General features: G+C 45.2%; 1 protein-coding gene across 1 annotated transcript in view; it reads left to right on the top strand.

Annotated features, from left to right (window-relative positions):
* The window catches only part of LOC129820255 (enhancer of filamentation 1-like), a 74323-nt gene that overhangs the window by 33362 nt on the left and 23906 nt on the right, over positions 1-17055 (top strand). The window contains exon 2 of the mRNA XM_055877295.1: positions 12429-12827. Coding sequence (XP_055733270.1) covers positions 12429-12827 — 399 coding nt within the window. The remainder of the gene's footprint in view (positions 1-12428; positions 12828-17055) is intronic.

Here is a 17055-nt window from a genome sequence, read left to right as displayed (position 1 = left end):
GGGGGGCTTGGGAGCGGTTTAAATCCTTCTCCTTAATTGCAGCTAGGGCTGCTACTCTCTCCCGTTGCCTAGGGACACAGATCTGTGGTGGTGATGTTGGCTGAAGCAGAGGGGGAATTTGGACTGTCGTATTTGTGAGCTCATTTACCCAAAGCCACCTTCATTAGGCTGATGTGTACTCTGGAGGCAGAGCCACCCAGTGAGCTCTTCCCGTACACTGACTGACTTGGAGTTGGGAGGTAGGCGGGGCCCCGTTCAGTGGTGACGTTACGTAAAGGCTTTTTATTTTCGGGTTGCTCAGCAACCAAGCATACGTGTTCCCCCAAAACAAATGAGAGAACTGTTATTTGTGCTTCGACGAGACCCTGTTGAAACCCCTGTTGACATAGAGATGTCTGAGTCATAAAACTCCCCAGAGTGGCTGGAGGGGTGGTCGGTCTAATTTAAGGGAATGAAAGGAGGTAAACAGCTGGATATACATGTATGTGTGTGTGTTCCAGCCTCCAGGTGTTGGTCTGGACAGTTCAACACTGCACTATTCCACACTTCTAATGACAACAGCATATGAGACCAGGACTATTGATCACTAGCCAGATGTATCCCAGCCGTGGACAGAGAGACGTGAGACTCATCTCCAACTAGGTCATGTGTGAATCAGAGTTTTCTTTCTCTTCAGTCATTAGCCTACGTGTCTGGAGACACACAAACTGTTTATGTGTTCAATTCTTATCTTAAAACTATTATCTAAGTACTGGTGCTAGATTGTACTCCATATTATCACTTTGTGATGAAGCTACCTACCAAGTGACCGAGACAGTGAGTCAACATACTGAAGAATGTTTTGTTGTAGCTACCTGGAATGGAATCCTGGGTGGATCATTATCACTGTCTCCCTGTATAATCATCCCATTGGTGATGTTAGGTAAGAGAAGGACTAGAAAACCCCCTCTCTGTTTAGGGATGTTAGTAGCTAGGTAGTAGCTAGCTGGCTTTAGCCTCGATTAAAACATAGCAAGCTAGCTAGCCTTTTTAGCTTCCCACATCTCCATGTGAAATAATTAGATCTATAAATGAATAATATGCTCTGGCAAATATTCTTTACATGCTGGTGTGTAACCTACAATGTTATCCCGGTTAATATGCTGCTTGGATGTATTCACTCCCATACCAGAATGTCATAGAAAAAGCACATCTCACAGCTGTTTTTACCAGTTGCCTGGAATTACTAGTTATTATAAATGTTTTAAACAGTCACTGAGATTGTAATTGCTTATCAATGCAAAATAGGCTACTTTGATGCATAACCTATAGATCAGATCAAGGAACCAAGCATATTTCATTGCCTACACAACCCTGTCTCCACGGCTACAGAAGGAATGATACAGCGCGTTACAGTTTTCATGTGACACAGGAGTATGTCAGAGCGAAATACAAGGAGCCGCCACTTTTTGATGAAAAACGACATTGCTACGCTTCGTTGGCTCCCTTTGCGTATTCTGTGTAGACCCCTTTAGAGAAGAACCAGAAAGACCCTTCCCTGGTTAGGGACGTTGGGTAACAGAAGAACCAGAAAGACCACTCCCTGGTTAGGGACGTTGGGTAACAGAAGGACTAGAAAGACCCTTCCCTGGTTAGGGATGTTGGGTAACAGAAGAACCAGAAAGACCCTTCCCTGGTTAGGGACGTTGGGTAACAGAAGGACTAGAAAGACCCTTCCCTGGTTAGGGATGTTGGGTAACAGAAGGACTAGAAAGACCCTTCCCTGGTTAGGGACGTTGGGTAACAGAAGGACTAGAAAGACCCTTCCCTGGTTAGGGACGTTGGGTAACAGAAGGACTAGAAAGACCCTTCCCTGGTTAGGGACGTTGGGTAACAGAAGGACTAGAAAGACCACTCCCTGGTTAGGGACGTTGGGTAACAGAAGGACTAGAAAGACCCTTCCCTGGTTAGGGACGTTGGGTAACAGAAGAACCAGAAAGAGCCTTCCCTGGTTAGGGACGTTGGGTAACAGAAGAACCAGAAAGAGCCTTCCCTGGTTAGGGACGTTGGGTAACAGAAGGACCAGAAAGAGCCTTCTCTGGTTAGGGACGTTGGGTAACAGAAGGACCAGAAAGAGCCTTCTCTGGTTAGGGACGTTGGGTAACAGAAGAACCAGAAAGAGCCTTCCCTGGTTTGTCATGGTTCATGTCGTGAGAGGTGGTGGAATGCCCCTCTTTCCCCCCTCTCACGAGGTACTTACTGCTCATTAAAAGACAACTTCCATGTTCCAGGATCCAAGGAAGCCCATTGGTTGTCATCAGTAGAGTAAGAGCCGGGGCCTCCCGGGCCTCCCAACCCACTGACAGATGGAGGACAGATGTTTATCTGAGGATCAACAGTCAGCAGCCCGCTGAGTCACCTCTGTATGACTAGCCAATGTTTTTACCAGGGATATATGTACGTATGTGCTCACTGGTCGTCACACCTGCTCCAATTACAGATGTGTAGTAGCACAGACCAAACCAAGACCAACAAATAGGAGACCATTTCTTTTCCTCCTCACTTTAGATCAAAAATATTTCTCAGTCTCAACATTTCTGTTAGGTCATTTGCATTGCTGGTATCATCATGTTTTTGCTGTCACAATATATCAAGACTATATTCAGCTCACATTAACTGGAATCCTATTCTGTTTTAATACTCTTCTGAGTCATTGATTCTGCTGAAGTGCTTTGCAAGGACAAATCTGAATCATTACTATAAACGGTTAACTTTAGCCCCTTGAAACCCAAACTTTGCATAGCAGGAAGTGCTTGTATTAGTATGCATTTGTTTGTGTGTGTGTGTGTGTGTGTGTGTGTGTGTGTGTGTGTGTGTGTGTGTGTGTGTGTGTGTGTGTGTGTGTGTGTGTGTGTGTGTGGTGTGTGGTGTGTGTGGTGTGTGTGGTGTGCGTGCGTGCGTGCGTGCGTGCGTGCGTGCGCTCACTCAGTTGTCAGACCTCAGAAGTCCAGTTACCACAGTATAACAGTTGAGTTTATTCACTGTCAGTATGCATCAACTTTTGCTGATGAGTGTTGACAAAGTATTGGCTTCGAGCTACCTCACTACTGTATATTGACTGTTGTGTGTGTGTCCTAATCGGGTCTTTTTATGTACCCGGTCCCGTTCATCTATGGGAGAGAGAGAGAGGGGGAGATATCAAACAGCGAGGAGAGACTGCATCCAGATGAAGTGTTTTGACCAGATGGAGTTTTATTTAATCACTCAAATGAAAGCTCAATTGTTCAGATGAAATAGTCAAAAAGAAGACTTGTAAAGTTTGTTGCCATCTCTGGGTGCCTTGGTGCTTCAAACCTGCAAAAAATAGAGGTGTGTGTATGTGTTTGCAATGTGTGTGTGCAAGAGTGTTTAGTGTTTTTAGTGTGTGAGGTAAAGTTGTTGATACAAGGGGAAGCTAACCGCTGACAGTAAGATATGAGAACTAGCAGACTATTGGTGGTTTAGAGGTGTTAGGATTAGTGGAGCTCTTATCTTTACACTCTGAAAGACTAACTGAGTAAGGCTCTTTCACTGTGTGTGTGTGTGGTTGTTTGTGTTTGTTTGTGTGGTAAGATGAGTCCTTCTCATGTCTATTGTTGTGGTAGTGACCTCTCCTGTTCTTCTCATGTCTATTGTTGTGGTAGTGACCTCTCCTGTTCTTCTCATGTCTATTGTTGTGGTAGTGACCTCTCCTGTTCTTCTCATGTCTATTGTTGTGGTAGTGACCTCTCCTGTTCTTCTCATGTCTATTGTTGTGGTAGTGACCTCTCCTGTTCTTCTCATGTCTATTGTTGTTGTGGTAGTGACCTCTCCTGTTCTTCTCATGTCTATTGTTGTGGCAGTGACCTCTCCTGTTCTTCTCATGTCTATTGTTGTTGTGGTAGTGACCTCTCCTGTTCTTCTCATGTCTATTGTTGTGGTAGTGACCTCTCCTGTTCTTCTCGTGTCTATTGTTGTGGTAGTGACCTCTCCTGTTCTTCTCGTGTCTATTGTTGTGGTAGTGACCTCTCCTGTCCTTCTCGTGTCTATTGTTGTTGTAGTGACCTCTCCTGTCCTTCTCATGTCTATTGTTGTGGTAGTGACCTCTCCTGTCCTTCTCATGTCTATTGTTGTGTTAGTGACCTCTCCAGTCCTTCTCATGTCTATTGTTGTGGTAATGACCTCTCCAGTCCTTCTCATGTCTATTGTTGTGGTAGTGACCTCTCCAGTCCTTCTCATGTCTATTGTTGTTGTGGTAGTGACCTCTCGAGTCCTTCTCATGTCTATTGTTGTGGTAGTGACCTCTCCTGTCCTTCTCATGTCTATTGTTGTGGTAGTGACCTCTCCTGTCCTTCTCATGTCTATTGTTGTGGTAGTGACCTCTCCAGTCCTTCTCATGTCTGTTGTTGTTGTGGTAGTGACCTCTCCAGTCCTTCTCATGTCTATTGTTGTGGTGGTGACCTCTCCTGTCCTTCTCATGTCTGTTGTTGTTGTGGTAGTGACCTCTCCAGTCCTTCTCATGTCTATTGTTGTGGTAGTGACCTCTCCTGTCCTTCTCATGTCTATTGTTGTGGTAGTGACCTCTCCAGTCCTTCTCATGTCTATTGTTGTGGTAGTGACCTCTCCTGTCCTTCTCATGTCTATTGTTGTGGTAGTGACCTCTCCTGTCCTTCTCATGTCTATTGTTGTTGTGGTAGTGACCTCTCCTGTCCTTCTCATGTCTATTGTTGTGGTAGTGACCTCTCCAGTCCTTCTCATGTCTATTGTTGTGGTAATGACCTCTCCAGTCCTTCTCATGTCTATTGTTGTGGTAGTGACCTCTCCAGTCCTTCTCATGTCTATTGTTGTGGTAGTGACCTCTCCTATCCTTCTCATACTGTAAATATTACATGGAATCCTACTAGAACAGAGGCTTTGCTTTCAGAACTGTTGTCTCAGCAATTAATCAAACTTTCATCCATAAAGGAGGTTAGATGGATATAGATGTCTATATTTGTACTGTATCAGGGGAATAGCGAGGCAGTTCATACTCATAATAATCAGCATTTCTGTTGCTCCTAAGAGACTGTAACTAGCACGTTCATCATCTGAATAATGAACAAGAACAGAGCCCAGTGATCCGCTCCCATTGGCCAGCAGCATGCCGTGACATTTGAGGTCAGGCAAGCGGCCGGGTGGGGGGGGGGGGGGGGGGGGTAATTGTGGTCTGTAATTGTGCAATGAGTGTTGGGGCCTGTGACAGAGCACTGAGACAATGGCTAGTGAGGCCAGACGCCCAGTGAGACGCCCAGTGAGAGATAACGATAACCACCGACCTAGTTAAGGTTCACATGGGAACCCTGTGTATGTCACAAATGGCACCCTAATCCCTTCATAGTGCACTACTTTTGACCAGATCCCTATAGACCCTGGTCAAAAGTAGTGCACTATGTAGGTAATAGGGTGCCATTTGGGACGCAATTCAGGAGAATCGGAGCCGGTGTGAAAAGGGAGAAGGCCAGGGAACATTCAGCCTGAGAGGAATGCTTCCTGAATCATGATTCCCACACAGTGACAGAGAAGGGCTCAGATAAGGTGTGCTTGAGAGAGCAAGGAAGAGAGTGACAGTGAAAGACAGTGTGTGAGAGAGAGGTCTTAGCCTACATTCTGAAATGAGAGACTATATGCAGAAACAGCAAGGACAGTGCTTCCTGAACACTGGGTTATGTGTTTGTATTCTATTCATAACTCTGTAGAACAAGCTGTTTGTTACTGTAGAGCGAACTGTTTGTTACTGTAGAACGAGCTGTTTGTTACTGTAGAACGAGCTGTTTGTTACTGTAGAACAAGCTGTTTTTTTTACTGTAGAACGAGCTGTTTGTTACTGTAGAACGAGCTGTTTGTTACTGTAGAACGAGCTGTTTGTTACTGTAGAATGAGCTGTTTGTTACTGTAGTTGTTACTGTAGAATGAGCTGTTTGTTATTGTAGAACTTGTTACTGTAGAACAAGCTGTTTGTTACTGTAGAACAAGTTGTTTGTTACTGTAGAACAAGCTGTTTGTTACTGTAGAATGAGCTGTTTGTTACCGTAGAACTTGTTACTGTAGAACAAGCTGTTTGTTACTGTAGAACAAGCTGTTTGTTACTGTAGAACAAGCTGTTTCTTACTATAGAACGAGTTATTTGTTACTGTAGAACGAGCTGTTTGTTACTGTAGAATGAGCTGTTTTATTACTGTAGAACGATCTGTTGGTTGTTGTAGAACAAGCTGTTTGTTACTGTAGAACAAGCTGTTTGTTACTGTAGAACAAGCTGTTTGTTACTGTAGAACGAGCTGTTTGTTACTGTAGAACGAGCTGTTTGTTACTGTAGAACAAGCTGTTTGTTACTGTAGAACAAGCTGTTTTATTACTGTAGAACGAGCTGTTTGTTACTGTAGAACGTGCTGTTTGTTACTGTAGAGCAGGCTGTTTGTTACTGTAGAACGAGCTGTTTGTTACTTTAGTTGTTACTGTAGAACAAGCTGTTTGTTACTGTAGAACGAGCTATTTGTTAATGTTGAACAACCTGTTTGTTACTGTAGAACGAGCTGTTTGTTGCTGTAGAATTAGCTGTTTGTTACCGTAGAACAAGCTGTTAGTTACTGTAAATCGAGCTGTTTGTTACTGTAGAACGAGCTGTTAGTTACGGCAAGGAATGATCCTGTACTGCACCCCAATGGCACCCCAATGGTGGAACAAACTCCCTCACGACGCCAGGACAGCGGAGTCAATCACCACCTTCCGGAGACACCTGAAACCCCACCTCTTCAAGGAATACCTAGGATAAAGCAATCCTTCTGCCCCCCCCCCCCCCCCCCCCCCCCCCCCCTTAAAAGATCTGATGCACTATTGTAAAGTGGCTGTTCCACTGGATGTCATAAAGTGAATGCACCAATTTGTAAGTCGCTCTGGATAAGAGCGTCTGCTAAATGACTTAAATGTAATGTAATGTACTGTGTCAGCCCAGATTCTCTGATAGAGTAGCCCAGCCCAGCCCAGGTTCTCTGATAGCCCAGCCCAGTCCAGCCCAGGTTCTCTGATAGCATAGCCCAGCCCAGGTTCTCTGATAGCCCAGCCAAGCCCAGGTTCTCTGATAGTCCAGCCCAGCCCAGGTTCTCTGCTTGCCCAGCTCAGCTCAGCACAGGTTCTCTGATAGAGTAGCCCAGGTTCTCTGATAGCCCAGCCCAGGTTCTCTGCCAACCAAGCCCAGCCCAGGTTCTCTGATAGAGTAGCCCAGCCCAGCCCTAGTTCTTTGATAGCCCAGCCCAGCTCAGCCCAGGTTCTCTGATAGCACAGCCCAGCTCAGGTTCTCTGCTAGCCCAGCCCAGGTTCTCTGCTAGCCCAGCCCAGCCCAGGTTCTCTGCTAGACAAACCCAGGACAGGTTCTCTGCTAGCCCAGCCTAGCTCAGGTTCTCTGCTAGCGTAGCAGGTAAAAAGCAGTAAAGCACACTGACTGTACTGTGTATGAAGAAAAGCAGATTTAAAATGAACAGTAAGTCCGGTGGACTTGTGTTACACGGTGAGCTCAATCCTGCCAGTTCCACTGTTGGTTTATCTCTGCTTGGGATGTGATGATAAGGAACCTTTTTGTGGTTGTATGTTTTGATAGCCATTTTATTGCTATGCTAGCCTGTAGTGCAGACGGTATGTATGCGTATTTGTTTTGCACTGAATGTCGGTTTACCAAGTGTCTGTCCCCTATAGACACAATAGCAGCAACCCTTAGGGGTTTCCTATCTCTAGTGCTGTGGTTAGGAACCATTATCCCTTCCTATGACCACACACCACCACAACAACCAACCGGTTGGGTCACCATGCCCTAGAGCACTCCCAGCAAAGACTGAGAGGAAATCCTATCAAATTCAAATCAGTCGAAAAGACATCTGGCATCGGAGCTAATAGAATTTTGCATGGTAATTGCAAGTTCTGCAAAGCACAAATGTGACAGTTCACCCTAGGTCTAACTGTGGATGAGAGCCACATAGACTAGAACAGTGGTTCCCAAACTGTGGGTCGGGCTGGGGCCCTGATGGGTCGAGGGGAACCCTCCCCCCCTACCTTCCCAAAATATATATACAGTACCAGTCAAAAGTTTGGATACACCTACTCATTCCAGGGTTTTTCCTCATCACTGTAGACTGATCTCTTCTTTAACAGTACTACGATGTTTACTGTAGACTGATCTCTTCTTTAACGGTACTACGATGTTTACTGTAGACTGATCTCTTCTTTAACGGTACTACGATGTTTACTGTAGACTGATCTCTTCTTTAACGGTACTACGATGTTTACTGTAGACTGATCTCTTCTTTAACGGTACTACGATGTTTACTGTAGACTGATCTCTTCTTTAACAGTACTACGATGTTTACTGTAGACTGATCTCTTCTTTAACGGTACTACGATGTTTACTGTAGACTGATCTCTTCTTTAACAGTACTACGATGTTTACTGTAGACTGATCTCTTCTTTAACGGTACTACGATGTTTACTGTAGACTGATATCTTCTTTAACAGTACTACGATGTTTACTGTAGACTGATCTCTTCTTTAACAGTACTACGATGTTTACTGTAGACTGATCTCTTCTTTAACGGTACTACGATGTTTACTGTAGACTGATCTCTTCTTTAACGGTACTACTATGTTGTTTACTGTAGACTGATCTCTTCTTTAACGGTACTACGTTGTTTACTGTAGACTGATCTCTTCTTTAACAGTACTACGATGTTTACTGTAGACTGATCTCTTCTTTAACGGTACTACGTTGTTTACTGTAGACTGATCTCTTCTTTAACGGTACTACGTTGTTTACTGTAGACTAATCTCTTCTTTAACGGCACTATGATGTTTACTGTAGACTGATCTCTTCTTTAACGGCACTACGATGTTTACTGTAGACTGATCTCTTCTTTAACGGCACTACGATGTTTACTGTAGACTGATCTCTTCTTTAACGGTACTACGTTGTTTACTGTAGACTCCTCTCTTCTTTAACGGTACTATGTTGTTTACTGTAGACTCCTCTCTTCTTTAACAGTACTACGATGTTTACTGTAGACTGATCTCTTCTTTAACGGCACTATGATGTTTACTGTAGACTGATCTCTTCTTTAACAGTACTACGATGTTTACTGTAGACTCCTCTCTTCTTTAACAGTACTACGATGTTTACTTTAGACTGATTTCTTCTTTAACGGTACTACGTTGTTTACTGTAGACTGATCTCTTCTTTAACGGTACTATGTTATTTACTGTAGACTCCTCTCTTCTTTAACGGTACTATGTTGTTTACAGTAGATCCCGCTCTTCTTTAACAGTACTACGATGTTTACTGTAGACTGATCTCTTCTTTAACGGTACTACGTTGTTTACTGTAGACTCCTCTCTTCTTTAACGGTACTACGATGTTTACTGTAGACTGATCTCTTCTTTAACGGTACTACGATGTTTACTGTAGACTGATCTCTTCTTTAACGGTACTACGATGTTTACTGTAGACTGATCTCTTCTTTAACGGTACTACGTTGTTTACTGTAGACTCCTCTCTTCTTTAACGGTACTACGATGTTTACTGTAGACTGATCTCTTCTTTAACGGTACTACGATGTTTACTGTAGACTGATCTCTTCTTTAACAGTACTACGATGTTTACTGTAGACTGATCTCTTCTTTAACGGTACTACGATGTTTACTGTAGACTGATCTCTTCTTTAACAGTACTACGATGTTTACTGTAGACTGATCTCTTCTTTAACGGTACTACGATGTTTACTGTAGACTGATCTCTTCTTTAACGGTACTACGATGTTTACTGTAGACTGATCTCTTCTTTAACGGTACTATGTTATTTACTGTAGACTCCTCTCTTCTTTAACGGTACTATGTTGTTTACTCTAGACTCCTCTCTTCTTTAACGGTACTACGATGTTTACTCTAGACTCCTCTCTTCTTTAACGGTACTACGATGTTTACTGTAGACTCCTCTCTTCTTTAAAACAAATCAAATGTTATTGGTCACATACACATATTTTTGCAGATGTTATTGCGGTTGTAGCGAATTGCTTGTGTTTCTAGCTCCAACTGTGCAGTAGTATCTAACAATTCACAACATTACACACAAATCTAAAAGTAAATGAACGGAATTAAGAAATAGATAAATATTAGGACGAGCACTGAGTGGCATTGACTAAAATACAGTAGAATAGAATACAGTATATACATATGAGATGAGTAAAGCAGTATGTAAACATGATTAAAGTGACTAGTGTTCCATTATTAAAGTGGCCAGTGATTCCATGTCTATGTACATAGGGCAGCAGCCTCTAAGGTGCAAGGTTGAGTAAACGGGTGGAAGCCAGCTAGTGATGGCTATTTAACAGTCTGATGGCCTTGAGATAGAAGCTGTTTTTCAGTCTCTCCGTCTCATCTTTGATGCATCTGTACTGACCTCGCCTTCTGGATGACAGCGGGGAGAGCAGGACATAGCTCGGGTGGTTGATGTCCTTGATGATTTTTTGGGGGTTCCTGTGACATCGGGTGCTGTAGGTGTCCTGGAGGGCAGGCAGTGTGCCCCCGGTGATGCGTTGGGCAGATCGTACCACCCTCTGCAGAGCCCTGCAGTTCTGGGCAGTGCAGTTGCCGTACCAGGCGGTGAAACAGCCCGACAGGATGCTCTCAATTGCGCATCTGTAAAAGTTTATGAATTTCTTCAGCCTCTTGAGGTTAAGAGGCATTGTTGCACCTTTCTCACCAGATTGACAGTGATGTGTACGCAGAGGAACTTGAAGCTTTTCACTTTCTCTACTGTGATCCCGTCGATATGGATAGGGGCGTGCTCCCTCTGCTGTTTCCTGAAGTCCACAATCAGCTCCTTTGTTTTGTTAACGAGGGAGATATTATTTTCCTGGCACCACTCTCCCAGGGCCCTCACCTCCTCCTTTTAGGCTGTCTCGTCATTGTTGGTAATCAGGCCTACTACTGTTTTGTCATCTACAAACTTCATGATTGAGTTGGAGGCGTGCATGGCCACGCAGTCATGGTTGAACAGGGAGTATAGGAGGGGGCTGAGCACGCACCCTTGTGGGGCCCCTTGTGTTGAGAATCAGCGAAGTGGAGGTGTTGTTTCCTACCTTCACTACCTGGGCCGGCCCATCAGGAAGTCCAGGACCCAGCTGCACAGGGCGGGGTTCAGACCCAGTGCCTGAGCTTAATGATGAGTTTGGAGGGTACTATGGTGTTGAAGGCTGAGCTGTAGTCAATGAACAGCATTCTAACATAGGTATTTCTCTTGTCCAGATGAGATATGGAAGTGTGCAGTGTGATGGCAATTGCATCGTCTGTGGATCTATTGGGGCGGTATGCAAATTGAAGTGGATCTAGGGTGACAGGTGAGGTAGAGGTGATATGATTCTTAACTAGCCTCTCAAAGCACTTCATGATGACAGAAGTGAGTGCTACGGGGCGATAGTCATTTAGTTCATTTACCTTTGCTTTCTTGGGTACAGGAACGATTGTGGACATCTTGAAGCAAGTGGGGACAGCAGACAGGGATAGGGAGAGATTGAGTATATCTGTAAACACTCCAGCCAGCTGGTCTGCACATGCTCTGAGGACGCGGCTAGGGATGCCGTCTGGGCCGACAGCCTTGCGAAGGTTAACACGCTAAAATGTCTTACTCACGTCGGCCACGGAGCCCACAGTCTTGGGAGTGGGCTGTATCTGTGGCACTGTGTTATCCTCAAAGCGTGTGAAGAAGGTGTTTAGCTTGTCCAGGAGCAAGACATCGGTGTCCACGACGTGGCTGGTTTTCCCTTTGTAATCCATGATTTCCTGTAGACCCTGCCACAAACGTCTTGTGTCTGAGCCGTTGAATTGCGACTCCACTTTGTCTCTGTACTGACGTTTTGACTATTTGATTGCCTTACGGAGGGAATAACTACACTGTTTGTATTCGACCATATTCCCAGTCCCTTTGCCATGGTTAAATGCGGTGGTTTGCACCTTTCAGTTATGCGCGAATGCTGCCATTTATCCACAGATTAAGGTTTGGGTAGGTTTTAATAGTCACAGTGGGAACAACATCCCCTAAACACTTTCTGACGAACTCAATCACCATGTCCGTGTATACGTTAATGTTATTCTCAGAGGCAACCCGGAACATATCCCAGTCCTGTATGTTCCTTACAGTAGACTGACCTCTCTTCTTTAACAGTATGTTCCTGACAGTAGACTGACCTCTCTTCTTTAACAGTATGTTCCTGACAGTAGACTGACCTCTCTTCTTTAACAGTATGTTCCTGACAGTAGACTGACCTCTCTTCTTTAACAGTATGTTCCTGACAGTAGACTGACTTCTCTTCTTTAACAGTATGTTCCTGACAGTAGACTGACCTCTCTTCTCTCTGCAGAACCTGATGGCCAAGGCGTTGTACGACAACGTCCCCGAGTCCCCGGAGGAGCTGGCCTTCCGGAAAGGGGACATCTTAACAATCATTGAGCAGAACACTGGCGGCCTGGAGGGGTGGTGGCTCTGCTCGCTACACGGACGCCAGGGCATCGCCCCGGGCAACCGCCTCAAGCTGCTGATTGGTCCAATGTTCGACGCCCAGTCCCCTATCGCCCAATCATCACCTATAGGCTCAGCCTACCAGCAGAAGGCCGTGTCATCGTCCCAGGGGCTGTATCAGGTGCCCCCGTCCCTCCAGAGCCCGGGTCAGCAAGGGATCTACCAGGTACCCCTGGGACAAGATGTGTATCAGGTCCCCCCTCAGAGGAATGCCCTGGCTGCAGACAACACCCCCAGCAAGGTAAGCCAACTGGAGAGGGGGGGGGGGGTTGCAGACAGACAGACAGAGGGCTGGATAGAGAAGGAGAGTGGGGGGGGGGGGGGGGGGGGCAGACAGACAGAGGACTGGATAGAGAGAGGGGGGGGGCCAGACAGACAGAGAGAAATTGTGAAAAATACTAACTGATCAGCTAAAGCCGGTCCCCTGGCAAGAAGAGACAGAGGGCTCTGAGATGTTCAAAGGGAATTAAATGGAGCTTTAAACCATGGCCTGTTTTGTTGTCCTGCCCTGTGAGGGTACTACCACATCACTGGTCCCAGACCAGTTTATACCATGGCCTGTTCTGTTGTCCTGCCCTGTGAGGGTACTACCACATCACTGGTCCCAGACCAGTTTAAACTATGGCCTGTTCTGTTGTCCTTCCCTGTGAGGGTACTACCACGTCACTGGTCCCAGACCAGTTTAAACCATGGCCTGTTCTGTTGTCCTTCCCTGTGAGGGTACTACCACGTCACTGGTCCCAGACCAGTTTAAACCATGGCCTGTTCTGTTGTCCTGCCCTGTGAGGGTACTACCACATCACTGGTCCCAGACCAGTTTAAACCATGGCCTGTTCTGTTGTCCTTCCCTGTGAGGGTACTACCACGTCACTGGTTCCAGACCAGTTTAAACCATGGCCTGTTCTGTTGTCCTTCCCTGTGAGGGTACTACCACATCACTGGTCCCAGACCAGTTTAAACCATGGCCTGTTCTGTTGTCCTTCCCTGTGAGGGTACTACCACATCACTGGTCCCAGACCAGTTTAAACCATGGCCTGTTCTGTTGTCCTGCCCTGTGAGGGTACTACCACGTCACTGGTTCCAGACCAGTTTAAACTATGGCCTGTTCTGTTGTCCTGCCCTGTGAGGGTACTACCACATCACTGGTCCCAGACCAGTTTAAACTATGGCCTGTTCTGTTGTCCTGCCCTGTGAGGGTACTACCACATCACTGGTCCCAGACCAGTTTAAACCATGGCCTGTTCTGATGTCCTTCCCTGTGAGGGTACTACCACATCACTGGTCCCAGACCAGTTTAAACCATGGCCTGTTCTGTTGTCCTTCCCTGTGAGGGTACTACCACATCACTGGTCCCAGACCAGTTTAAACCATGGCCTGTTCTGTTGTCCTGTCCTGTGAGGGTACTACCACATCACTGGTCCTAGACCAGTTTAAACCATGGCCTGTTCTGTTGTCCTTCCCTGTGAGGGTACTACCACATCACTGGTCCTAGACCAGTTTAAACCATGGCCTGTTCTGTTGTCCTGCCCTGTGAGGTTATTGCCATGCCACTGGCCCCAGAGCAGTCTAATGAGAGTCATTACACAGACACAGTCACAGGGTGGAGGGATTGCAGGGCTGCAATGTGAAATGAAATGTGGACAGGGTGTGCCGAGATGTTAGTTCACCACAGGGCAGCGTTTTTATTCACATAGACAGAGAGAGACTCCCATTTGGCTTATTTGTGTGTTGGCGAGCTGTGTGTCGGGCCAAGGAAGCCACAGAGGGGCACTGAACAGGGCATAACTCATGGAAAAGCCAACAGTGCAGAATTGTGTTTTTATGCTGTTGGTGTTTGGTGGAGTCCAGCAACAGCTGCATGTATTATAGGTGTGTCTGTACTCAAATACTGTACACCAGCTCACAGACAACAACCAAGTCCAGTGCAAATGGATTCACCAGTCATCTACATGTCTATTCATGTTCCAGGCAGTACAGTACAACTGTGTATTTTTATACTGTAATAAGCTAGTTATACACTTCAGCAGGGTTTCCCAACTGGCCAGCGGGTGATTTTATCCCCCCCCCCCAATTTTCTGAGCAAAATAATTATTTGTATTTGTTGGACATAAGACTGTAAAAACACCAGCAAATCAGCTCCAATTTATTTTAATTCGGGAAATTTGTTTAAAAAATGTCCCACGCATAATAGAGAGATACACTACATGTCCAAAAGTATGTGGACAGCTGCTCGTCAAACATCTCATTCCAAAATCATGGGCATTAATATGGAGTTGGTCCCCACTTTGCTGCTACAACAGCCTCCACTCTTCTGGGAAGGTTTTCCGCTAGATGCTGGAACATTTCTGCGAAGACTGGCTGCCATTCAGCTACAAGAGCATTAGTGAGGTCAGGCACTGATGTTGGGCCATTAGGCCTGGCTCGCAAGCATTCCAATTCATCCCAAAGGTGTCAAATGGTTGTTGAGGTCAGGGCTCTGTGCAGGCCAGTCAAGTTCTTCCACATTGATCTCGACAAAACCATTTCTGTATGAACCTCCCTTTGTGCACGGGGGAATTGTCATACTGAAACAGGAAAGGGCTTTCCTCAAACTGTTGCCACAAAGTTGGAAGCACATAATCGTCTATAATGTCAATAACAGCACTTTTACAGTTGACCGGGGCAGCTCTAGCAGGACAGAAATTTGACGAACTGACTTGTTGAAAGTCACTGAGCTGTTCATTAAGGCAATTCTACTGCCAATTTTTGTCTATGGAGATTGTATGGCTGTGTAATTTATTTTAAACACCTGTCAGCAACTGGTGTGGCTGAAATAGCCAAATCCACTCATTTGAAGGAGTGTCCACATACTTTTGTATATATAGTGTACAGTATATATGATCATATGGGGCGGCAAGTAGCCTAGTTTTTAGAACGTTGGACTAGTAACCAAAAGGTTGCAAGATTGAATCCCCGAGCTGACAAGGATAAAAATCTGTCGTTCTGCCCCTGAACAAGGCAGTTAACACACTGTTCCTAGGCCATCATCGAAAATAAGAATTTGTTCTTAGCTGACTTGCCTAGTTAAATAAAGGTAAAATAAAAATTAAATATACAAATGTAAGCAAGGTTTGAATTATTGTGTTTTTGTCAAATATTATATCTGTTTGGGCTTTCTTGTGGAAAATAATTATAACCAGTTCTTAACCTGAATTGGATAGGTACTCTACTCCATCTCCTTAGGAGAGGGGAAATAATTATAACCAGTTCTTAACCTGAACTGGATAGGTACTCTACTCCAACTCCTTAGGAGAGGGAAAATAATTGTAAACAGTTCTTAACCTGAACTGGATAGGTACTCTACTCCATCTCCTTAGGAGAGGGGAAATAATTGTAACCAGTTCTTAACCTGAACTGGATAGGTACTCTACTCCATCTCCTTAGGAGAGGGAAAATAATTATAACCAGTTCTTAACCTGAACTGGATAGGTACTCTACTCCATCTCCTTAGGAGAGGGAAAATAATTATAACCAGTTCTTAACCTGAACTGGATAGGTACTCTACTCCATCTCCTTAGGAGAGGGAAAAGAATTATAACCAGTTCTTAACCTGAACTGGATAGGTACTCTACTCCATCTCCTTAGGAGAGGGAAAATAATTGTAACCAGTTCTTAACCTGAACTGGATAGGTACTCTACTCCATCTCCTTAGGAGAGGGAAAATAATTATAACCAGTTCTTAACCTGAACTGGATAGGTACTCTACTCCATCTCCTTAGGAGAGGGAAAATAATTATAACCTGGCGAAATGTATTCTGTCTGTGGGTATTTTCAACATGGCTTGAGTTGGCAGAGACGTTACCCAACTAAGGTGTGTTTGTGGGGTAAATAGGGAGCTGGTGCTTAGGAGACTGTGGCTGTCTCCCAAATGGCAACCTATTCCCTTCATAGTACACTACTTATGACCAGGGCCCACAGGGAAAACAGCAAGGCATGTGCCCATAGAGCTCTGGTTAAAAGTAGTGCAATATAATGTATAGGGTGCCATTTCAGACACATCCCTAAACACACTCACAGACCAGTCCTACCATCACACTCACACTCACAGACCAGTCCTACCAACACACTCACACTCACAGACCAGTCCTACCATCACACTCACACTCACAGACCAGTCCTACCATCACACTCACAGACCAGTCCTACCATCACACGCACACTCACAGACCAGTCCTACCATCACACTCACAGACCAGTCCTACCATCACACTCTCACTCACAGACCAGTCCTACCATTACATTCACAGACCAGTCCTACCATCACATTCACAGACCAGTCCTACCATCACACTCACAGACCAGACCTACCATCACACTCACAGACCAGTCCTACCATCACACTCCTCCTCTCACTGACAGGGAGCTTTACTAAGGGAACGGAATGAAGTCTTTGTTAATAAGGCCAATTAAATGTGTCTTTATGAATGTGT

The sequence above is a fragment of the Salvelinus fontinalis genome, chromosome 22 (genome assembly GCF_029448725.1).
Source record: "Salvelinus fontinalis isolate EN_2023a chromosome 22, ASM2944872v1, whole genome shotgun sequence".
Taxonomy (NCBI): domain Eukaryota; kingdom Metazoa; phylum Chordata; class Actinopteri; order Salmoniformes; family Salmonidae; genus Salvelinus; species Salvelinus fontinalis.
This window is presented reverse-complemented; position numbering and strand designations above follow the sequence as displayed.